We start from the raw sequence: 25,220 nt of genomic DNA, 5'->3' as shown, positions 1-25,220 counted from the left end.
ACCAGTCAACTGTATGGTATCATCACTGCCTCTTGGTCTAATATTTTTCCTTGATGGCACCATCAATATCCTCTATTTTCTAGCCCCAAATATCTCAGGTATTTCTGAATCCTCCTCAATGAGTCAAAAAATTGGAATTGGATGGGACCTTGAGAGTCATCGTTCTTCTCCCAGATGGGTTAGCGTTAGACCCAACCTGCATCTAAAAAAAAAAAAAAACCAGCTTCATTACAAGACAGCTAGGTGGTACAGTGGATAGAGTACAATTCAATGGCAACAACTTCCTGATCCCAGGCCCATGCCCTCTGCATCACCTGGCTGCCTCATCACTGACTGGCATATTTTCCTCTTTATTTTACATCTGTCCTTTCCAGTTGCACCTTGCCTCTAGTTCTAGTTTTATTCTAACTCTCTTCTCTTCCTTGAACATCCAGAATAAAATCTTCATCTATCGAGGAAAAGAGTATGAACGGAGAGAAGACTTCAACCTGAAGCTGCTGACTCAGTTTCCCAATGCAGAGAAGATGACCAGTACAACTCCTCCAGGAGAAGATATCAAATCATCTCCCAAACAACGTATCCTTTATTATGGCTTTCAGTTGACTAGACTAAGAGGTTCCCTGCGATCATCAGCCACTTGCCTCAGTTCTCTCTCTCAGTTTCCCTTTATATAAAATATCTGAGCTCTGATAATTAGATTCATTTTCATTCATTAAATATTTATTAAGTCCTTATTGTGTGCCAGACAATGCACTAGGTACCAAAGATACAAAGACAAGACAAAACTTTCCCTGCCTTCAAGGAATTTGCTGGCAAAAATACAATGTATACAGATAAATAACTATAAAATATATACATTATTTTAGTGAAGACAGATGATGAGTAAGAACCAACATGGAAGTTGGATTCAGATGGGAGAAAAAGTCCAGCACTTGGAGCCAGAAGTTCTGGCTTTCAATCTAGTCTTCAATCAACCCTAGCTATCTGGGACTGGGCCAATATAACCTACAGAAGCCTCCATTTCCTCATCATGGGGGAAAAAATGACTAAATAGACTCCACTTTTCAGATTCTATGATTCTTTGAAATTCCAAGTATAACTCAAATGTTCTCCATCCTAGAAGGAGAATTACTAACCAGGTCTTCTTGTTCAGCCTAGCAGGGTACCAGACACATCTCATCTTAGATAAGTCTGGTAATCTCTCAATGCTCTAGGCCACACTACATAATTTTAAGGTACAGAGATGGTTCACTTGGACAGGTTGAGGGAGTTTCTTCACCTGGGCCTTCCATATAGCATTAAAATCACAGGCCCTTGGATGCCTATCCTATCTTCCTCCAGATATTTGAGCAAAATTGAATAATTTCTAAGAATGATCACCTAAAATTCACCAACAGTTTCTTAATCACTCCCCACTTTTAGCCTTCAAAAACCTTCCCAGATGTAAAAGAAAGACAATAGAGAGTTACTAAAGATGCCTAAGCAGTGGAATAAGGTAATAAGACATGTTTTAGAATGCATATTTCAGTAGGTATGGAAAAATTAATTGGAAAAGGAAAAGGAACCTGAAGAACAATCAGGACAGAATTATAGAAGGGAGATAATGGGGGCTTAACTAAGGTAGAGCTTTTTATGAGTAGAGAGAAGGAAATGGATTCAAAGTGGGTAATGGAGTTTGGATAAAGAAGACTGAAGAGGGGCGGCTAGGTGGCGCAGTGAATAGAGCACTGGTCCTGGAGTCAGGAGTACCTGAGTTCAAATCCGGCCTCAGACACTTAATAATTACCTGGCTGTGTGGCCTTGGGAAAGCCACTTAACCCCACTGCCTTGCAAAAACCTAAAACAAAAAGACTGAAGAGATCAGATATGGTAAGTGAGGAAAAGTGAAGAGTATGAGATGACTCCATGGCTGCAAATGTGGTTGATTGGAAGGGAGCTGCTTCCCTCAGTGAAAACAGGAAAGCTTGGATGAAGGGCAGATTTGAGCAGCAGAAGGCTTAATCCCTGTTGAGATGTGTTGAATTTGAGATGGCTACAAAACACACCCAGGTTGTTGAACAGTTGAAGAGAGAGACCAAGGCTGAGTGGCTAGGTCTGAGGATCATCCAAATAGACATAATAATCAAACTCAGTGATGTTGATAAAATTATTGAGATAGAAAATGTAAAGAGAAATAAGATAAAGGACCAGTAAAGAGCTTTGAAGACCCCAGTGAGGATGGGATATGGGATGATGGACCAATAGAGAAGATTGAGAGTGAACTTAAGGGGCAACTAAGTGATGCAGTGAATAGAGTACCGGCCCTGGAGTCAGGAGTACCTGAGTTCAAATCCGGTCTCAGACACTTAATAATGACCTAGCTGTGTGGCCTTGAGCAAGCCACTTAACCCCATTTGCCTTAAAACAAAAACCTAAAAAAAAAGCCAAAGGAGAGTGAACCTGGTGAGCTCTCTTTGTTATAACTTTTCAATGAGTCTATCTCTGTCTCATTGCCTTAGACTGCTTCGAAGGTCATTTTAGATCTAACAGGATAGCTCAACTGATGATTTATCACAAGTTCATGTGATCACCAGTTGTCTTTTGACCTGAAGTCCAAAAGATATTCCTGAATCCAAATCTGTTCTCAGACATTTTCTAGCTAAATGACCGCGGACAAGTCACTTGACTGCTGTCTGCCTCAATAAAATGGGAATAAGAACAGCACCTTCCTTGTAAAGATAATAGTGAAAATCATATGATTTGAAAATCATTAGCACATTGCCATGTGAAAGCTTATATACCCTTCCCTTCTCTTACTAGTTTATGAGCAGAAATCACTTTTGTATGTGAACAGAAGCCCCCTCCCCCCCATGCTCATCACAACCCTTCCCTACTAGTCCCCTAGAGGGGAAGAAACAAAGCAAACATAGATTGGAGCATCACTACTCAAATTGTATATGAATGTAATTGGAATATTAGTGCCCCATTAAAAATGTGATAACTCAAAAGAATTCAGTGATATCAGGTGAACTCAAGGAAGACCTCTGACATGTTGGGTAGCCCCCTTTGGTAAACTTAACTGAGGACATGGCAAGGATTTCAACATTGATGAGATTGGAGGGAGCTCATTGAAAGAGTCATTGGTGTCCTGAAGTCCCTCATTAGTGTCTTCCCATTTGTTCTCAGGGGTAGAATAACAGAAGTACAAATAGACATTCAATCAAGATTGAGTGTTTGAACTCAACCAAATCCATCTACAGACTGAAAAAAGCATAAGAACCAATAATGTGGGGCAGCTAGGTGGCACAGTGGATAGAGGACCAGCCCTAGAGTCAGGAGGATCTAAGTTCAAATTCGGCCAAAGACATTAATAATTGCCTAGCTGTGTGACCTTGGGCAAGTCACTTAACCCCATTGCCTTGCAAAAACCAAAAACAAACCAACAAATAAATAAATAAATAAATAAATAAATAAATAAATAAATAAATAGACTATTTCTTAAAAAAAAAAAGGAACCAATGATGCTTCCCACTTGTCAGTTCATTACAATTCAACTTAGCCCAAACTAGCTCAATGGATGGTCCTCTCTAAAACTCTTCAGAACATACCCTGAAATACACCAAAAGCAGATTTGTTTCCTATGTTTTTCCTTCCCACTCACTTCTGAATGAAAGCAGCTGTGGCCTGAAATCTGAATCAAAGCTTCAGACTCTTTGCTTTCATATGTAATGACTCTTGGCTATCAGTAAGTCTTGATCCACTCCCTACTGCTTCCCCAAGCTCATTTGAGCCTGTAATAATGTGTTAGCATTTTCTGATACATTTTCTGCCCCAAAGGGAAGATTTCATCACCCCTAGGACAGACTCCAAAATTCAGTGACCCTGGTTTGAAGAGTAGGGACCACCTGGTATTTCACAGTCCAGGAGAAGTGACCATTGACCCCTTTGTCTTGCCATCCTCCCAGCTGCTAGACTCTAGGGGTCACTAGACCGGTCCACCCACCCTGCAGCTGAACCCTGTTATATACATTGCCTCATCTGATCAGAAAAGAAACTCCTTGAGATCAGGAACTACCCCACGTCTCCATCTGTCTCCCGCATGCTTGATTCAGTCAGTATTTAATAAATGTCTCTCTTCACGGAAAGCTTCTAGGAATGGGCTTTGATCTGGGTGGTAGAAATAAAATGTTCAATTAATGAGCCTTCTTTTTATTAGTTGGGGGTTTTTTTGTAAGCCAGTGGGGTTAAGTTAATGAGCCTTCTTAAGAGACATTGTGGGTAGAGGTTTTGGAGTACTTGATTTGGAGTCAAGACCCAAATTTAAATCCAATCTCTTAACACTTACTAGGTATGTGACTCTAAGTGAGTCATGGACAGAGTGCTAACCCTGGAGCAGGAGGACCTGAGTTCAGATCCAGCCTCAGACACTTACCTGATGTGTCTGGGCAAGTCACTTCCCCCTGTTTACTTCAATTTCCTCATCTGTAAAATGAGTTCCAGTATCTTGCCAAGAAAACCCCCAATGGGATGACAAAGAGTTGGACATGTCAGATTGAATAAACAAAGCCAATCATACTACTTTCTTTAGCCTCAGTTTTCTCATCTGTAAAATGAGCCCAACTCCTATTGTGGTACCAACTTTATAGTATTGTTATGAGACTCTAAAGAAACAGTATATGTAAAGTACCATAACATTGTCAATTAGTCAATAAATATTTATTAAAACACAGTGCTAAGCACTGGGAATATAAAGAAAGATTAAAGATTGTTCCTGCCCTCAAGGAGCTCACAGTCTTATGGGGGAAACAACAGTCAACCAGTTACACACAAACTACACACAGAAGGATTATTAAGGAATTAAGGAGAAAATTAGAAAAGGTTTCCTGGTGGAGACTGGAAGGAAACCAGGAAAGGACAATGAAGAAGAAAGGATTGCTATGCATGGGGGACCAACAGTAAAAATGCACAAAGATGAAAAATGGATAAGCAGCAGGGAGGTCACTGTTTCTGGACTGATGATACATGTCTGGGCAAGGTATAAAGTGTAAGAACCCTAGGAAGGTGAAGGAGGGGAGAGCAGGTGGGAAGGACTTGTCAACACGTCATGGGTCTTCCTTGAGATCCGCTGAAACACAGTTATTCAGCTAGAGTGGTGTCTCTGGTGTCGGCCCTCTTCTTCCTTCAGTGTTTCTCTGGACTGAGGTCCTTGGGCTATTACTGTCCCCAAGAAGGTGGGGAAGTCACTCCTCTAATTCTAGATACTAATAGAAAGGTTTATCCAGAAGATAATAGGTCACACCATTTTTCTTTGTTGTTTTATTGCTACCTAACTCTCCTTTGGGGTTTTCAAACCAGGGCTATCTACAAGACTGCTAACCACAAACTCTGGAGGTAGGTTGATTAATAAGGTATACTGGTCATGAATAATAGAGCTATCCTATTACTGGGGGGGGGGGAGCTACAGAATGGCTATGTGTGGATATGGAGGCATGGGAGATGAATGGAAGGACCAGCCTACACATTGCTTCCTTGACTGAAGATTCAGATATGCAATGCTTCACGGTGAAACCCGTGATGAACCTCCCTCCAAATTACAAGGACAAACCTGTACCAGAGCAGATCTTGAAGTAAGTGATTATAAAACCAGTCCAGCAGTCCCCTTTGCTGAAAATCATAAGATGGCACGGTTGAGTTGGAAGGGCCAAGGTTGTCCAAGCCAAACAGAACTGGCTAGCAAGCCCCCCCCAGTCCCCCAAGCATGCAGAACCAAAGGGGGCATCTATCCAGTATCTATTTGTTGGGTATCTATTATTTTCAGGTATCCAGTTGGTACATAATGAATGTTTATTGAATTGAATCACAAGCCACTGTCAAGTACAAAGAATACAAACTTAGAAGTGAGTCAGTCTCTGCCATCAAGTAGATTATATTCTTTAGGAGAATAAAAAGTGGTTTGGTGTGGGTTACAAAGCAAAGGGAAATGGTAGAATCAAAAAAGGACAGGATTGATGTGCCAATATATTTATATATTACATCTGCGTGTGAGGTTGAGATTAGACTTGTGACTTCATTACTATGGGAACTCCTAGTAGGAAAGCTCCCTCCACAGATGCCAATCAGCTCCTTCGATGTGACCACTCACTGAGAGGATCACTAGGGCTAGCATCCAAACATGTCAAACAGGTCTTGTGGAGGCGGAGGTCAGCTCTCTGTCCACTTTGTCACACTGCTTCTATTATATGTGTGTATAGGCATATATGTATATATGTATATGTATATTAAAGTTTGTATGTCACTCAATAAAACAGACTTTATTCTGTGGGAGATGTCCAGGCATACACCCATTTTCTTGGATCTCAGTCCTCAGCACCAAAGTGGACCCCAACCCATCTGCTCCCCTCCCTCCTGTGGGACTGTCTTCTCATCCAGGTCATTGTATCCATAATCAGGCAAAGTCTTGCCCCATGTGATGAGGCCTTTCTCTGTTCACAGCCCAAGCTGGCTATCGCTCTGTCTCACTTCATGACCCACCAACTTCCTTTGACTAGGGTAAATGGCCTCTTTTATTCAAGATGCTGTGCACATTCAACTTTGATCAACATACAGCATGGAAACAGTGTAAAGACTAACAGACTGACCAAAATCATATGCAAAACTGGGCCAGGGAGATAGAGACCCAAAACTAATTGGAAACTAAATAACCTCATTTTAAAGAATGAGTGGATCAAACCACAAATTATAGAAAGAATTATTTCATCCTAGATAACAACAATAATGAAACAACAAATAAATGAGAGAAAGAGGAAATCAATGAACTAAATAAATATGCAACTAAAAATGGAGAAAGAAGAAATTAAACCCCCAATTAAATAGCAAATTAGACATTCTAAAAATTAAAGGAGAAATTAATAAAATGGAAAGCAAAAAACTATCAAATTAATAAGAAGACTAACAGACTACCTTCTGTGGGGTGGGGGGAGGGAAGTGAGATTAGGGGGAAATTGTAAAACTCAAAATAATTAAATTAAATCAAGATTCTGTGACAACTGTATTAGATAGACATGCACAAGATATCGTTGGGTACACTTCAAACTAAGGGGTAAAGGATACATTCGTTATGTGACCTTGGACAAGTCCCTAAACCTCTTGGGACCTCAACTCTTTTCTGTAAAACAAAATAATCCCAGTGTCATGGTAATTTTGATGAAAGAACATTTATAAATTACTTCGCCAACCTTTGAGCACTGTGGAAGGAACAGCTATTGTTATCATTCTTCTTTTGATAATTGGGTAGAAGATCTCTAAGCTCTCTTGCTGCCTTGACATTCCGTTGAGTCTGTGGCTTTATGAAGGAAAATTACTGTCTAGAAAAGCAGCATATTTTGCTTAATTAGGTGGTGCTGTGGAGCTGAAGTCATGAAGACCTGGATTCAAATCTTGCCTTAGACATATCCTAGCTACGGGATCCCAAGCAAGTCCCTGTGCCTCTCTTGGCTTCAGTTTCCTGAAAAGTAAAAGTATTACCCCAAGTACAATGGGGTAAAAACAGCAAGCATCTCACAGGACTGTTGTGAAAATCAAATGACATCTATAGAGTGTTCTGCCAACAGAAAGATGCCATATCAACGATAGGTGTGGGTGAGCTGTCTATCAGGAAAAAATTGACTCGATGTTCTTTTTTCTCCAGTTATTATAGGGCCAACGAGGTTCAGCAGTTCCAACATTCCCGGCCCTTTCGGAAAGGAGAAAAGGATCCTGACAATGAGTTTGCAGTGAGTCCCATCTTCTCTCCTCACCTAACAAACAAATAGCCACCCCAAGGGCCCAATGTGCTCCAATTGACCAAACCTGTGATGCCCAGAAAAAAAGAGGGTGGTTCCATTCTATTCCCTCCCCCCACCACTATGGTCTAACATTCTGGGTTTTTGTTTTCAGAGCTACATCATATACATTTCCCAAGCTCATTTTCTACACTTTAAGACCCTCTAAGCTATAACATCTTCTGTTCCAAGGTCCATCCTTCTTTATCCCAAATGTGACATTCTATGTTCTAGAGTCCATCCCAGCTCTCCCATTCCAAGTTCTAAGCCTACTGGTTCTCCCATTCCATGTTCTAGTGTCTCTCCCAGCTCTTACATTTTGCGATTCAAAGATTTTGGAGAAAATTTGCTCCTATTCTGACCAGGTCACTAGTGGGTAGGGAGGGCTAGGATTTTGCTCAATGGCCTTCTTTGCTCTCTTCTGCTCCCAGACCATGTGGATTGAGAGGACCACCTACACCACTGCCTACACCTTTCCTGGGATTCTCAAGTGGTTTGAAGTCAAGCAAATTACCACGGTGAGTCCTCTTCAAGGCCCTTTCTGGAATATCCATCAGACCCCAAGAGCTCCCACTGATCTCATTAGGACTGCCCACATCTCTCCCTACCCTCAGCATTATGTTCCAACAGGCTGCTTTTTCACTAAAGAAAGACCCTGGGCAGCTAGGTGGTGCAGTGGATAGAGCATCGACCCTGGAGTCAGGACTGACACTTAATAATTTCCTAGCTGGGTAACCTTGGGCAAGTCACTTAACCCCATTGCCTTGCAAAAAACAGACCCTTAAAAAAAAAGGAAAACCCTGAACTATTTGTGTGTCAGTGACCAGAAAACCATCACTCATCATTTAATCATCTAATTTCCCTCATCTGTAATTACAGTGGCTAATTGACCCAGCCCTACTAGACTGAGCCCTACAGTAGTCGTGGACACAGTGGCAGCCAAGTTGGGCCTGGTTCACTTGTTAGTTCAAATGGGATAATTTAGGAATAGGGAAAAAAACTCCTGAGTTTCCATGTGACCAAAGCTTTGATGGGATACAGTTCACCTGGAAGCCCCTCTAAGCCATCCACTCACAACAAGCATTATTAGAAACCTTGGCCAACCGTTCCTCTCAAGCCCTGAATCGGCACCATCTCAGGTGCTGTCACCTGATGACGTTGGGCAAGTCTCTCTAATGAGGCAACTCTCTCTAAGGGCCCTCTGAGGTCCCTAGGAGTTCTGCTATTCTGCCTTCTGTGTCCTCTTCTGGTTCTGACATTGCCCATTCTACTATAAGCACCCTACATTCTACTGTGAATGTTCTCCTGTGAGCAGCCTACCTCCTACCTTCTACCAAGGACTTAGCACTTGGAACACCCTATGTTCATTCTGCTGTGCACATTCTGCTTTGTATCTTCTGCTCTACACATCCTATGTTCTACTATGCATCTTCTCTGTAAGGGACCCTGAACATGGGGATGCTCTGTGAATCTCTTCCCTGGTTCCCTCCTACCCAGAACAGTGCTCCATTCACCATAGGGACTTGATGAGCATCAGTTGGCTTTCATTTCTTCCAATCGTCTGTCGAAGAGCTATGGTGCTAAAGTGCTGTGAAGGATTTTTTTTAACACATCAGAACTGTACATTCAGTTTTCTATTTCAGCCAAAGTTTCTATTGCTCAAAACGTGGGTGGTGGCTGCTTTCAGACTCCACAGCACATTGTTTTGAATATTTTCAAAGGTTGCAGATGTTCATCCTTTGCAGTAGATTTAATTTTGGGAAATACCCAGAAGTCTTTCAGGATCAATTCTGGTAAATAATTCAGTTCAACTCCAGAAATTTGATTTTTTTAAATAAAATTTGATTGATATATTTTGTTTTTATATCAGTTATATTTTCTACTTAATCCCCTGCTTCCAGGGAGAACTATCTAAAGTGTGTATATGAGTGTGTGTGTGTGTGTGTGTGTGTGTGTGTGTGTATGAGAGTGTATGTGTGTGTGTGTGTGTGTGTGTGTGTATGAGTGTGTGTGTGTGTGTATAACAGACAGAGATAGACAGGGAAGGAAGATGAAGTGCACTGGAATTCTTCCTCTGATGGAAACTCTCTGGGCCCTTGGATAAGTCATTCTTCTCTTTGGGTCGGAATTTTCATTCACTGTCCACTGAAGGAGTTGAAGTCGATGTAGAGCCCTTTGCGATGCCCCCCCCACACTAGTTTTCCACTTCCTTGTGAACCGGAGGAGCCAGAGTCAGATTGGGGGTCCCCCAGCCTGAAATAACTGGGCTCTACTACACCTGAGGACACTCTAAAGTCACATGATCAATGATTTGGTCAGTGATGGGAACTCAGTCCACCACTCCCAACTGCAGCCTTTCTACAACTTTGTAGACAAACCCTAGAGCGGTATCTAGGGCACAGGGAAAGAAAAGAGCATTGATCTAGCCCTTATTTTGTGCCAGTCCCTCTTGTAAGCACTTTACAGCACCTGTTTCAGTGGATCCTCACAACAGCCCTAGGAGGGAGGTGCTGTTATTAGTTCCATTTTACAGAGGAGTAAACTGAGGCAGAAAGAGGCAAAGTGACTTGTCTAGTCAGCTAGGTGGTGTCTAAGGTGGGATTTGAATTGACTTCAGCCCCAATTCTCTTTGCAGTATGGCACCCCCTAGTGGTCTCGGGGAGAGTGACTTAATACATTTAAGCCTAGGTTTTCCTGATTGATGAAATTAATTAATTGATTGATTGAGTAATTGGGCAGCTAGGTGACACCATGAATATAGCATTGGGCTTGGAATCAGGAAGATTCATCTCCCTGAGTTTCAGTCTAGCCTCAGACCCTGACTAGGGCAAGTCACTTAACCCTCTTTGCCTTAGTTTCCTCATCTGTAAAATGAGTTGGAAAAGCAAATGGCAAATCACCCTAGTATCTTTGCCAAAAACAAACAAACAAACAAATCCAGATGGGTCACAAAGACTTGAAATGACTGAACAACAACTTCCTAATTAGTAAGATAATCATTCACTGACTCAATCACGGAAGCAACATATATGGAACAAGAGATCCATTGGAGAAGGTTCTATACCAATTTCTTCTCATCAACTTCTACTTGGGGGGGGGGGGAGTCTAATGATTGTAGATGTGTTTATCGTGATCAATCCTCTCATTTTATGGAGGAAAAGAATGAGACCCAAAAAGGAAAAGGGACTTGTTCAAGGTCATTCAGGCAATAAGTCAATATGTAGCAGAATCTATTAGCTATCTTTAATAATTAAACTTCATGGGCATTCCAGAAGATTAAATTTAGTTCCAAAAGGCCACTCTATTGCCTGGTTTAAAATATGACTGTTGTGATTGGTCTTGCTGTGTGGTTCATAAATGACTCTTATCCTCCTTATTGCTTCTTACTGCTCAGGAAGAAATCAGCCCCTTGGAGAACGCCATTGAGACCATGGAGCTGACCAATGAGAAGATCAGCAATAGCGTCCAACAGCATGCATGGGACCGCTCACTCTCCCTGCACCCGCTATCCATGTTACTCAATGGCATTGTAGACCCTGCAGTCATGGGTGGATATTCCAACTATGAAAAGGTAGGCATGGGCCTAATAGAAGAAGGATGGCTGGATGCATGGGCCAAGGGGATGGACAAATGACTGAATGGATAGTTTTTATGAATTACTTACTGTGTGCCAAGCTTTCAAATCAAGTTAGTCCTTCCCTTCAAGGAACTTTCCTTCTAAAATGAAAGACAGCAATATAGGGCAGTGACCACACAGGTATATTATATTAGAAAGTTACAAGTATGAGCGGTAGTACCCTGGGGAATAGATTGACAGGCTTGGCAGGAAAAATGATGGATTTGATTGGATTATGTTCCCAGACCTGCAAAGCAGGGAGGAGAAGGGCGAACAGGTGTGATAGAATGGTAGTAGTCAAGGATATGGCTGAGGGAAATATAATGTGGTTAAAGCCAAGGTTTAGCTGTTATAAGTAAATAAGGTAACCATTAATTATGGCATTGGGAATCCAGAGCAAGAGGTTCAGGCAGGTAAAGGTTAGTGAGCATATTCCTTTTGCATTATGGTCTTAGCAGAGTAGTTATTCCTAATAAATGTTTATTAACTGACTGGCTCCTTCCTCAGTAGGAGAGGGGAAAGGATTTGCCTTCTATCCACTGCAAACAGACTCATTAAAAAACTCATCCCCAATCACGCAACCAATAGAATCATTAGGGACCTTAAAGATCAAGAAGGTCCAGTCCCTTCCTTTCATAGAGGTAGAAGCTGAGACCCAGGGTGAAGATATGCTTCACATAAGACCCTGGAAGTATTCATTGCAGGAGATAGGATCTGAACCCAGGTCCTCCAGGAATATCTCAAATTACAACTTACTAATGTACCTAATGAAAACCTCCTCCCTTTGCCTTCCTAATTCTCCCCTAAATGAAAATCAAGGGAAATCCACAAGCATTTATTAAGCACCTACTATATACTACACATTGATGAATGCTAGGGGTACAAAGTAAGGTAAAAGACCGTCCCTGCCCTCAAGGAGCTTCCAGTCTAAAAGGGAAAACAGCATCTAGGTAATAACAAAGCTATGTTATACAAAGCAGATGTAGACAAAAATGTATATAAGATATGTACAACATAGTTGCTTTTTAACTTTTGTAACTCCAGGTGATGGCATTGACCATGGTTTCCTACTTATGAGAAAACCAAACACTAAGAGATTGATGTGTGTGTGGGAGAGGGAGAGGGAGAGAGAGAGAGAGAGAGAGAGAGAGAGAGAGAGAGAGAGAGAGAGAGAGAGAGAGAGAGAGTATTTCAGACCCAGGATATAATCTTTAGAAAAGCTGGGTGATGCAGGAGACCAAGAGAGTTGGACCCCAGACTGTGTAGGGGGAGTTATACATAAGAGATTAGATGATTTCTTGGTAGGGACATTGGAAAGGCTCTTGTTTTTCCAGTATGGTTTAGATTAATGATCCAAGTCCCCTTCCAAAAACCTAAAATTCTGAAATTTTGTGACAGCCAGAAGCAGATGAAGATCTAAAAAAATAAAATCAGATCAAATCCCTTGCCACCGGATATGAGGGAATGGAATAATCTGGCTCAACTATTTTTGAGGTTTACAATCAGTCTGAGATTTCCCTTCCTGAGCTCCAAATATATCCATTCTTTGCCAAGTCACAGAAAAAGGGCACAGAGACTGTTTCCCATATGAAATGTATCATCTACTTTCATCATTTGATTTTTTTAAAAATTTGTTAAAAAAGAACCTTTGTTCTTTATAAGAAAATAGTTTTCACAGCATCAAAAAGGAAAAAAAATGAAGGGGACTTTGAAATCAAAAGCTCTTTCAAAAATGAGACTGAATCAGACAAGGAAGGGAGATAAGTTTTATAATAGAAATTTAAGAAAAAATCCTATGAATGGGTATGTACAACTTTTACTGAAAGGAAGGAAGGAAGGAAGGAAGGAAGGAAGGAAGGAAGGAAGGAAGGAAGGAAGGAAGGAAGGAAAGAAAGAAAGAAAGAAAGAAAGAAAGAAAGAAAGAAAGAAAGAAAGAAAGAAAGAAAGAAAGAAAGAAAGAAAGAAAGAAAGAAAAGAGAAAAAAGAAAAAATGCTAAAGTTAGCTTAGGAATTACTTCATTGTGGTTTTCCATCATTTGTTTTTTTAAATCTTCTACTTCCCCATAGAAGTCACCACCCTCTCAGTCATGTTCTTTCCTAATTTCTCAGTTCTGTTGAGTCAAGGTAGAGTCTCAGTTCCAGAGCTTATGATTCTATGATCTCTAAGTTGCCAGGCATTTTTAAACACCTACTTACTGTAGTCTAGGCACTGTGCTAAGCCCTGATGAGCATCCTACCATTTTATTTTTCTTCTTTTTTTTTGATAATTTTTTAAAATTTATTTTAAACTTAAATACAAAATGAGAAAAGAAAAAAATTGCTATGTACACAAAAGAATATGAGAAAGGATTCAATATAACAATTTCCATTTCCCCAAAAACCTCTAGATTTCAAAGATCTCTTTTTGTGCTTGGAAAATGAATGAAAAAGAGTGGCTTCCACTGCTTTCCCTGATTTTTTAGCTCCATTATCTTCCTCTAATATGAACACAGATTTTTCCTATCCCCGTTATAGCTATCTATGGTTGGACTGCCTTCTCCTTTGCTTATTTATTTTTATTTATTTGTCTTTTGTTTTTAGCAGTAGTGTAAATCAAATTCTAGTCCAAAGTATGGGGAATGATCCCCGATGCCTCAGATACTTTTTGCTGTTATTTCCTGAGGTTTGTCTCAGATGGGACCCAACCTGAACTCTCCCTTATAAGCCAGATCTAGGGCCCCCAGCCACACTGTCCCACAAATGATCTTACTTCTTGTGGTTCCTTGAAAGGCTGCAAACTGTAGCTATGCTCTCTGCCCTGGAACTGAAATTAGGGCCTCTGCTATCCTACGAGTACCTGGAGCCAGCAGGGTCCTCACCCTTCTACTACTCTCACCAGGTATGTGCCAATTCCTTCTCCCTGCAGTCATAACCTAGGATGCATCTGGTCAGCCAAATGAGCTTGGTGGGCCTCGTCCCTTGTCAGTGGAAGCCCTCATTATCTGAGAGATGTAGGAGGTATTTAATAAATGCTTGTTGAGGCCTTTTCTGGGGTCTTCTCAAATTGTCTTAGGTGGACATCCAACTTTTGTTCATTTCTACTGCTCTGCATTCCTATACTGTGGCCACGGGGTGTGGACGGTCCTGGAAGAGACAGTAAGAAGGACGCCCATGCAGAACATTTCCCTCATTTTATCAACCTAATGTGCATGTCATGCCATCTTTCAACTGATGTCATGGTCTTCTTCAGTTACAAAAGACAATAATCACCTGTCTGACCTTAGGCAAGAGGGTCACTGGGATCCAGTTTCCTCCCCTGTGATAATAGTAGTAGTAGTAGTAGTAGTAGTAGTAGTAGTAGTAATAATAGTAATAGTAATAATGATAATAACTGTCATTTATCTAGCACCTGTTACATGGCAGACAAATCCAGGTCAAGGGACTTGACCAGTAAATATCAGAGGTCAGATTTAAACTCAATTTTTGACTCCAGGTCTAGTTCTGTATTTGATTGGGCCGTGTTTTGGGGACTCATTAAACGGGGGGATTATTCCAGGTCTCTTTGAGTTTAAAAGATGCAAATATATGTGACTATGAGTAAGATGTTTTATGATTGTAGGCCTCAGTTTTTCCACGTGTCAAATGAGGAGGATGAATCACATGGCCTTCCAGGTCCCTTCCAGCACACTTTATAATTTTTTTTTAATTTATTGAAGGCAATGGGATTAAGTGACTTGTCCAAGGTCACACAGCTAGGTAATTATTGTCTGAGGCCAGATTTGAACTCAGGGCCTCCTGACTTCAGGGCTAGTGCTCTATCCACTGCGCCGCTTAGCTGCCTCTCCAGCACACTTATTTTTTTAAAGTTTTTTTTTAATTTATTTACTTATTTTTGAATTTTACAATTTTCCCCCCCTAATCTTGTTTCCCTCCCCCAATCCCCCACAGAAGGCATTCTGTCAGTCTTTCCATTGTTTCCATGGTCTACATTGATCCAAATTGAATGTGATGAGAGAGAGATGTCCTTAAGGAAGAAACATAAAGTATAAGAGATATAAAGATCAGACAATAAGATATCAGGGTTTTTTTTTTCTAAATTTAAGCTAATAGTCCTTGGTCTTTGTTCAAACTCCACAGCTCTTTCTCTGGATACAACTGGTATTCTCCATCGCAGACAGCCCCACATTGTCCCTGGTTGTTGCATAGATGGAATGAGCAAGTCCATCAGGGTTGATCATCACCCCCATGTTACTGTTCTTTTGGTTCTGCTAATCTCACTCAGCATCATGCAAATCCTTCCAGGCTTCCCTGAATTCCCATCCCTCCTGGTTTCTAATAGAACACTAGTGTTTATCACATATACATATATGTATATATATCATAGTTTATTAAGCCATTCCCCAATTGATGGACATTCACTCAGTTTCCAATTCTTTGCCATCACAAACAGGGCATATTTTTGTACAAGTGATTTTTCCCCCCTTTTCATGATCTCTTCAGGGTATAGACCCAGTAGTGGTATTGCTGGATCAAAGGACATGCATATTTTTATTGCCCTTTGGGTGTAATTCCAAATTGCTCTCCAGAAAGGTTGGATGGGTTCACAGATCCACCAACAATGTATCAGTGTCCAAGATTTCCCACATCCCTTCCAACATTGATCATTGTCCTTTCTGATCATATTACCCAGAACACTTTTTTTTAAAAAAAATATTTTTTTTGCAAGGCAAAGGGGTTAAGTGACTTGCCCAAGGTCACACAGCTAGGTAATTATTAAGTGTCTGAGGTCACATTTGAACTCAAGTCTTCCTGAGTACAGGGCCGGTGCTCTGCACCACCTAGCTATGCCCCACCCCGAACACTTTTTAAAACGATGTTCAGGTTGTTACTTAGAGTGAATTACTTCGTATCCTTGGACCTCAGTTTCCCCATTTGTAAAATAAAGGATTTTAATCAGATATCATCTGAGATTCTTCCTAGCTCCAAATTCTATGATTGTGTGATTCTCACACAGAAAGTACCCCTGTATTTCTGGTTCCCCAAATCCTCACAGACTTCATCCAACACCTTGGAATGCCATCCACAGGTGGGTATGTCTCATACTTGCTTCTTCTCTGCTCTGTGTCCATAGGCCTTTTTCACGGAAAAGTACCAACAAGAGCATCCCGAGGATCAGGAGAAGATCGAGTTGCTCAAACACCTAATTGCCTTACAGGTATGCACTGTGAGATGACTGTCCTGCAGAGGAAAAGTTCTAATGGGCAGGGAATCATCCCCATCCAGTGGATCACACTGGATATTCTAGAGACCACAAAGGATCTTGGAAACTACCAGTCAATGACACAGGAGGGCCCAGGCACTTGGCCATTAGGGACCCTGATTTTAGACTGACCAAGAGTATCTTTTTACCTTCTGTTGAGTTTTAATGAATTACCATTTTGAGACTTCATGTTCTCATGTGAATCCAAAAAATGCATTTCAAGCTTCTTTCCTACTTTTTTATGACATGATCATAAACTGACATATCAATTTTGAATATACTGTGGAACATGACACAATTGCAATGACTAATCTTTGTTCCACAGAATGGGTACTCTTGGGTACTCTTGGTTGCTCTTGGTCCTAAGGTGGATGCCTCTTGGTGAAAAATGTTCCTCCTTTGGTTCATTTTTCCCTGGCATGAAAAAGAGTTGCCTGTAGTTAAATAGTAAAACCTTAGAAGGGAGGAATTCAAATCTCAACTCAGATATTTACTAGTTGTGGAACCCTGGGAAAATCATTTTATCACTCTGTGCCTCAGTTGCCTTGTTTGTAAAATGAGTAAGCTGGATTACTACTCCCTGGGGTACTTTCTAGCTCTACTTCCATGACCCTTTGTCAAAATATGTGATTTGAGACTGGATCCTGTTTTATCCTCTCGTGTAACAATGCCCATTCTTAAACTGACCCCCTTCCCTGCTCCTGTGTTCACTTCTCCAGATGCCCCTCCTTGGAGAAGGAATCCGAATTCATGGGGAGAAGCTGACAGAGCAGCTGAAACCCCTACATGACCGGCTGACCACCTGTTTCCGGGAGCTCAGGGAGAAGGTGGAGAAACTCTATGGAGTGATCACTCTGGTAAGCTTTTGTCTGAGAATAGGATGGTCTAAATATCCAACCTCCAGGTTCTCTAGACTACAACATAGCAATCCCCCAATTTCCTTCTTTTGTTTAATGTTTTATTAATGCCTTTATTGCTTCTTAAAAGATATTATTTATATCTTTTTTAATCTTTTGTTATTGCCCAGATTTCTTCATAAAAAAGAGAAATGAGAAGAAAAAATTCAGCAATGGCAATCAATAGTTAGATATAAAAATAGTCATCAATATGCAATGTTCCACACCCATGAATTGCCCCACTGCCACTTTTCTCACCTCTTTAAAGGAGTTGGAAATAGGATGTTCTCATATCTCTTTGGGGGGTCAATCTTAGTCTTTCTGTTTTCTCAACATCAATGGCTTTGGGTTTGTTTTTCCATTTTTTTATTGTTAAAGACACTATATATTTATTTTTCTGGATTTTCTAATTTTATCCTTCATCAGTTCATAGAAATCTTTTCTATATTCTGCATCGCTGTATTCATCTTTTCCTAAAATGCAGTAACATTCCATTAGATTCCTATACCACAGTTTGTTTTGCCATTTTGCAGTTCATAGGTACCTTCTTTATTTCCAGTTTTTCCTATCATGAAAAGTGCTGCTATAAATATACGGGGGAATATGAAGATTTTTCTTTTAGTCAGTGACAATGACAAGAGAATCCTGGGGTCAAAGGATATGGACATTTTAATCACTTTATTTACATAATTCCAAATTGCTTTCCAGAATGGTTGTATAATCTCAGAACTCTACCAGCAATGCATCAGTCTGCCTCCTCCAACATTAACTCTACCTATCTTTTCTCATCTTTTAAATTTCATGCCATTAAGATAATCTCTTCTATTTTTTGTAATTGCCTCCATCACTTGTTTTTAAGATCTTGAGAACTCTCCTTTTCTACCCTTACCTCTAAAAGAGGCATTTCAAGCTTCTTTCCTAACTTTTCATGACATGATCATAAAATGACATATCCAGAGTGTATCGATTTTGAATATGCTTTGAAATATGACATAATTGCAATGTCTAATCTTTGTTCCAGAGAATGGGTACTTTTAGGTCCTCTTGGCCATAAGACAGATGCCTCTTGGTGAAAAATGTTGCATATACTGGCTTATTTCTTTCCCCTTTCAGTCATAAGCTTAAGTGACTTTCTAGGTAAGTGAGAACTCTAAGGAGACTATGTACCTGACCTAACAGGGGCCTGGTGACCCTTCTCAGAAATGTCCATTGCATTCAAGCATGCTTCACAAACAGGTATCTGTTGATTAGTAATAACCAAGTTACACATCCTTTATTGAGTATAATCTGACTTTTTTCCTATTGGAGCCAGATGTTCCTTTATTTCCAAAACTGTAACTGAAAGGTCTACATCCATCACTATAACTTCAGTTCAACATTCTTCCTCTCTACCAGTATTCATTAAAAAAAAAATTGAAAGGGGGCAGCTAAGGTGGTACAATGGATAGAGCACCAACCCTGGAGTCAGGAAGGCCTGAGTTCATATCTGACAGTTAATAATTGCCTAGATGTGTGACCGTTGGGCAAGTCACTTAACTCCATTGCTTTCAATAAATAAAATTCTTTAAAAATTGGAAGAAGAAGGACTGAGGGAATTTTTGAGGTTTGACCAACAGACAAAGATATTGCTTTGTTTTATGTTTTTTGAATTTTTTTACATCACTTTCATCTTCCTATCTAACAACCTCAACTTTTAACATGGAACAACAGTTAAGTTGAGCAAAATGACACTTTAGCTACATTCAGTAGAGTGTGAAACATTTCCCACCCATAGTTGCCTACCTCTCTACCAAGAGGAGAAATCGTCATCAGTCATCAAGATTATAGATCTTGATTATACATCAAGGTTATCGATCAAGGTTCTTGCTGTTGGTCCTTTCCCCCCTTTTCCATGGATGGGATGCCCTTGCTTCTACTTTCCCTCTCCTTGGTACCTCCTGGAAATTGACTTAAACGAGTCCACCGCAGATTGTGCCCATAGACTTGATGTTTCTTATGCTCTTCAGCCTCCCACCTTGACAGAGAGGAAACAGAACCGGACGGGGTCTGTGGTGCTGCCATACATCATGTCTTCCACCCTAAGGAGACTGTCTGTCACATCGGTGGCTTCCTCGGTGGTTTCTACATCTTCCACCTCCTCGGATAGCACTCCCTCCAGGCCAGGATCAGATGGGTGAGTAACTGCTTCGTGTAAAAACTGAGCCTTTGGTTACAAGGACTATGAATAGATCCATCGCAGATACTTGTCACTGATGAACAACACAGTGTGTGGCCTCCTCAGGCTGTAACATCATCTTATTATTATAAAGAATCTTCCTAAGACACACATCTGACTATATTGCTCTCTACCCTAGAAATTTCAATGACTCCTTGTTGCCTCTAGGATAAAATACAATCTCCCCAACTTAGCACCTAAAGCTTTGCAACCTGGCTTCTGCCTACCTTTACATGCCGAATTTATTTTTCTTTCATATTTTAATTAACAAAAATCTATTTTCTCTTCCTCCCACGTCCCTCCCTCCCACTTAAAAAGACAAAAACAAAATGTTCATAACATTCTTAGTTCACATGCTGTCCCTCCAGGCACTCTGGCTTCCAGCCGACCTGTTCCCTAAATGGAGAACTCTTGCCTGCCTTCATGCCTCTGTCTTCCTTATCCATCTCCCCTCACATCCCTAGGCTCTTTCCTAAACACTGTCCTTGCATCAGAGATTCTTAACCCTTTGGGGTTCTGGATCCTTCATTAGTCTGGGGAAACCTTTGTACCCATTCTCAGACTCATGGATTGAAATACAGAAAATAAAACTTGCAGGATTACAAGGGAAACTACTAGACCGAAATATAATCATCAAAATATTTTTAAATTTTAAAATTTAAATTTAAAAATATTAAATGTATTCTAAAATTAAATAATTAAATTAAATTAAAAACGTTAAACATGTTTTTAAAAGCCCCTGTCTGGGAAGTTACCATGCTTGTTACTGTTCTCTCCTTCCTAAAATAACCTTTCCAGTTACCTGCTATTGCAGCCTCTGGGGAGAATATAAGGGCCCTGAGGGAAGGACTGATTTTGTTTTTGGGGTTGCCTTCGGCACAGTGACTATCTATAGTATCCGTGCTGTTCAGTTGTTTCAGTTGTAGCCAACTCTTCATGATCTCATTTGGGGTTTTCTTGGCAAAGACTCATTTTCCTGTATTCAAATCTAACATACATTGCCTTACTGTGTGACCCTGGGCAAGTCATTTCTCCCTGTTTCCTCATCTATTGATGAGCTGGAGGAAGAAATGGCAAATCACTCCAGCATCTCTGCCAGAGAAACCCCACATGGGATCATGAAGAGTTGAGTGGGACTGAAAATAACTAAACAGCATCAACAAATGTCACAAATAGCAGAAGCAGAATTTGAACCCAGTTCCTTTGATTACAAACTCATAGCTCCTTCCATTGCATCATCTGTCCCTCAGTGATGATGTGATCAAGCATTTCCAAGAGACAAAACAGCTTAAAACACAGGGCCTTGAACTCAAATCAAGAAACTCCAATTTAAAACTCTGCTTCAGTCGCTTCCTAGCTGAGTTGTGCTAGACAAGTCACGTAACCTGTCTCGGTCTCAGTCTTCTTAACTGTAAAACAGGAATGACGACAATGCCATTTCATATGGCGGCTTCAGGAATGAATGAGATCGTGTCATGGAAAGCTTTAAAATGACATAGGCCCAAGGATATCTAACTAGAAAAGGATCTGCAGGAGTAGAAGGACCCACCTCCTCCCTGTAGACTTCCTAAAACTGAAAGGAGCAAAGGGGCAGAAACCAGTATTAGTGTCATATCGAGTTGGAGGTCCTTTGCTGTTGTTGTTTTCATTCTCTCAAGTAACAATGACCCTGGGGAGAATTAAGTGAAGCTGCAAATAACAGTTATAAAAATAAGTCTGATGTTCCTTTTGTACTGATTTTCTGTTCTCCCTGTCGGAGCCTTACCACAATATTTCCAGGTAAAGGAACGCAAGATTGATGACCCCTATTTTATGGCTAAGCAAAGATCCCATAAGGCATCATTAGCAGATTCAAGATCAAAATCCAGATCTTTTGAGGGTATTTCTATTTTTGGAGGCAATCCGGGTTAAGGGTCACACAGCTAGGGTCTGAGGCCAGATTTGAACTCAGGTCCTCCAGATTCCAAAGTCTACATTCTTTCAACGCACCATCTACCTGAGTCCCTTTGTGAATATTTTTCTACCACGTGAATGAAATATAGAAAGTTTAAGACAAATTAGGGTTGGATTAAATCAATTCTATGAATTTAGTTCAGTTAACGTTTGTTAACTGAACTAAATTAATAGAATTTTAATAATTAATTTTATAATTTAATTTGTATTCATTTTATTTTTTAATTTAATTAATTTACTAATTAATTTTAAAAAATAAAATTTAATTATGATAAACATCTGTTATTTTCAAGACACTGTCACTTCCTGTTCAATACCCATTCCCAGATCCCTCCTTCAGGTCGATGGTTGGCAGGGAGAGTGACCTGGGATTTGGGGAGAGGGATAAATATATGAGATGTTATCCTTTTGCCTGGACCACAGATCCATTCTGGAACCCCTCCTGGAGCGGCGAGCTTCATCAGGTGCCAGGGTGGAAGAACTGTCCCTCCGAGAAGACAGTGATAACCGGATCAGCAAGTTCAAACGGAAAGACCGGAACATCAGCAAATCCCAAGTCATTGCTGAGAGAGAGCCAGAAGCTGAGTTATTGGTAAGGTCACAGTGGACATAAGCCCATCTTCTCTGGAAGAATAGGAACCTGGAGTCAGGGATGGATCCTCCATCACCATGACTTCCAGTTAGAACCCAGACTACAGCTCATTTCCCAGTGGATCTACTGGCCACTGGGGTTAGACCAAGGGATCCCCCAAGAGCTAGAGGTTCCTGGTGGACACCAGCTCTTGCTTCTCATGTCAGTGAGTGGGACCAGACCTTTAGCCCGTGGTCCTTTGCATTCCTGCTTCATGACTCAATTCCCAAACTCTTTAACAGGGGCTGAGGGGAGACATAGAGGGTTTTTGTGGTTATTTTTCCTGGGCCACTTTGGGAGGAAAAGGGAATATGGATGATGCAGACTAGAAAGAACATTGAATCACAGAGTCACAATAACATCATAGATTTAGAGGTGGAAGCAATCTTAGAGGTCCCAAATCTTAGTTTATGAGGAAACTGAGGCTCTCAATGTTAAGTAGACACAGAAGTCACAGAGTTAATTACATATCCAAGGGGGCAAGATTTAAACTCTGATACTCCTAAAACTGAGGTCCAGTCACTATGTGCTACATTATAAACCTCTAGACCTAGAATCAGGAGGAGCTGAGTTCAAATCCTGCCTCAGAGATTCTCCCACTGTGTGACCATGAGCAAGTTCCTTAACCTCTGCATGCTTCTGTTTCCTCATCTATAAAACTGGGGGGGAGGTGGGAGAGAGGGATGAAATGGCCCCCAGTGCTCCTTCTAGTTCTCAATCTATGCTCCTTTGGTCCAGGAAGACCCCACTGAACATCAGTTTATCCTTTCAAAAACTTTAGCCATATTGGACTCCACTCCATTGTATTCTTTGGTTAGAGTGATGAAAGCCTTTGATATACTCTCGCTTCTCCATCACTCCTCTTGTCCAGAGGGAAGTACTCAAATATGGAAAGTCATTTGGCCTCCACATTGAGGCAATATTGCTCCTTTTATTCCTTGTCTTTTTCTCCCTTAGAGTCCTGGTAGCAAAGTACAAAGACCCAAGAGTCTCCAGTTAATGGACAGTCGGCTGACATTGTCCCCCCTGCCCACATCTATGCCCCTGAGCCCACCGCCGCTGACCCCGAAAACACCCAAAACACAAAGTAAGTTCTCTTCGCTCTCATTTTTTCAACTCTTGGGGACAGAAGAACATAATCATCCATGCCACCATGTCTGTGCTGTATCTGGGTCTTCTAAATCTGTTTGGTGCCATTGACAACAGTTATAAAAGGAAGAATGATAGTAACCTCAATAATACCCTACATTTATATTGTGTATTCGGGGTACAAAACACTTTAATACCCAGGAACTCATTTGATACTCAAGTCAAAGTTTGACTTTTGGAAAGACATGATCCAGGAAAAAGAATAATGGAGTCATGAGTCCTCGATTTAAATCCTGTACTCTTCCACTTAATACATGGATGACCTTAAGCAAATGATTTTATTTCTTTGGTCCTCTGTTTCCTCACCTATATATAAAATTTGGACTTAAGTGTCCCTCTGAGCCCTAAATCTTTGATAATGCTGATCTTTCTCTCTCTCTTCTCCATCACTCACCATGTCTTATACACCTGTTCTCACCTGTCCCATTCATTCCATTCCTATTTCCATTTTTGTACAAACCTGAATTGTCAGCTCCTCAAAGACAGAGACTTTCATATATAGCATCCATACCTCCAGTGCCTATAGCATGGTGCCTAAATAAGCAAATGAATTAATCATAGCAAGTATTTGCATAGCAGTTTCTATGTCTCAGACATTGCACTAAGTGCTCTACAAATTTGAACCTTACAGACATACCAAGAGGTAGGCGCTATGATTATCTCCATTTGACAGTTAAGGAAACAGGCTCACTGGCTTGCCCAAGGTTACATAGCTAGTAGAGTGCCTGCAGTCAGATTTGCACTTGGGTCTTCCTGAGCCCTGAGCCATTCCTCTGTCCATTATCCCACCTAGCTGCTAACTGCCAATATGGCACTTCAGCTACTTCACTAATCCCCTCCTCAGTCATCCTACTTCAATTTCATGTAAATTCAGCTATCAAGATATCAAGGATTTATTAAGCTCCTACTATGCCCTGTACTATGCTAAGGACGGGGGATCCAGGTACAAAGAATGGAATAATCCCTATTCTCAAGAAGCTTAATAGGCCCCTTACTTTGAGACTGGTACTGTCCTAGAGTCCAGGTGTAATTCCCCTTTCTAGTGAAGTTTGCCTTGCTTGGCTGGCCACACTCTCTAGGCCTCATCTGCTTTGACTGTTCTTTCTCCTATCACCATTTCTGCAGGCTCTCTTCACTCCATAAAGCTGACAACTGCTCTGTGTTGCCTTATCTCCAGGCCTCTGTTTGCACTGCTTCTTCTATGTGGAATGCCCTCCCTTGCCCTCTTCCCTTTCGAATTTTTATTTTTTTAGGTTTTTGCTAGGCAATGGAGTGAAGTGGCTTTCCCAAGGCCACACAGCTAGGTCATTATTAAGTGTCTGAGGCTGCATTTGAACTTGGGTCCTCCCAACTCCAGGGCCGGTGCTCTATCCACTGCCACCTAGTTGCCCCCCCTTTTGAACTTTGACCTCTCCTCCCAATTTAAGAGCCATTGCCTCCATGAAGGTAATCTTGATTTTCCCAACAGCTATCAACTTTTCTCTCTGAGAGCTATTTATAAAACATAGCTTATGTGGCCCCAATCCATATGTTATATATTATTTTTTATGACTGTTTCATCTCCTCCCTTCTCTGTAAGGATCAGGATGCTATCATTTTTGAGTCTTCCAATATATAGTGTGGTATTCTACATACAGTAGGCACTTAATAATGTATAGCTGCTGAACCAATTTGAACAATCTTTTAAATTTAGGCAGCATGGGTATCATTATCCCTATTTTG

General features: G+C 40.8%; 1 protein-coding gene across 1 annotated transcript in view; it reads left to right on the top strand.

Moving 5' to 3' along the window:
- DOCK5 (dedicator of cytokinesis 5) overlaps positions 1-25,220 on the top strand; it is a 244,156-nt gene that overhangs the window by 210,200 nt on the left and 8,736 nt on the right. Inside the window, exons 41-50 of the mRNA XM_074195275.1 lie at positions 435-576; positions 5,525-5,606; positions 7,667-7,751; positions 8,231-8,317; positions 11,194-11,370; positions 16,526-16,609; positions 17,374-17,511; positions 19,557-19,723; positions 22,142-22,310; positions 23,307-23,436. Coding sequence (XP_074051376.1) covers positions 435-576; positions 5,525-5,606; positions 7,667-7,751; positions 8,231-8,317; positions 11,194-11,370; positions 16,526-16,609; positions 17,374-17,511; positions 19,557-19,723; positions 22,142-22,310; positions 23,307-23,436 — 1,261 coding nt within the window. The remainder of the gene's footprint in view (positions 1-434; positions 577-5,524; positions 5,607-7,666; positions 7,752-8,230; positions 8,318-11,193; positions 11,371-16,525; positions 16,610-17,373; positions 17,512-19,556; positions 19,724-22,141; positions 22,311-23,306; positions 23,437-25,220) is intronic.

The sequence above is a fragment of the Macrotis lagotis genome, chromosome 1 (assembly GCF_037893015.1).
Source record: "Macrotis lagotis isolate mMagLag1 chromosome 1, bilby.v1.9.chrom.fasta, whole genome shotgun sequence".
NCBI classification, from domain to species: domain Eukaryota; kingdom Metazoa; phylum Chordata; class Mammalia; order Peramelemorphia; family Peramelidae; genus Macrotis; species Macrotis lagotis.
Note: the sequence above shows the minus strand (reverse complement) of the source record. Positions and strands in the feature narration are given on the sequence as shown.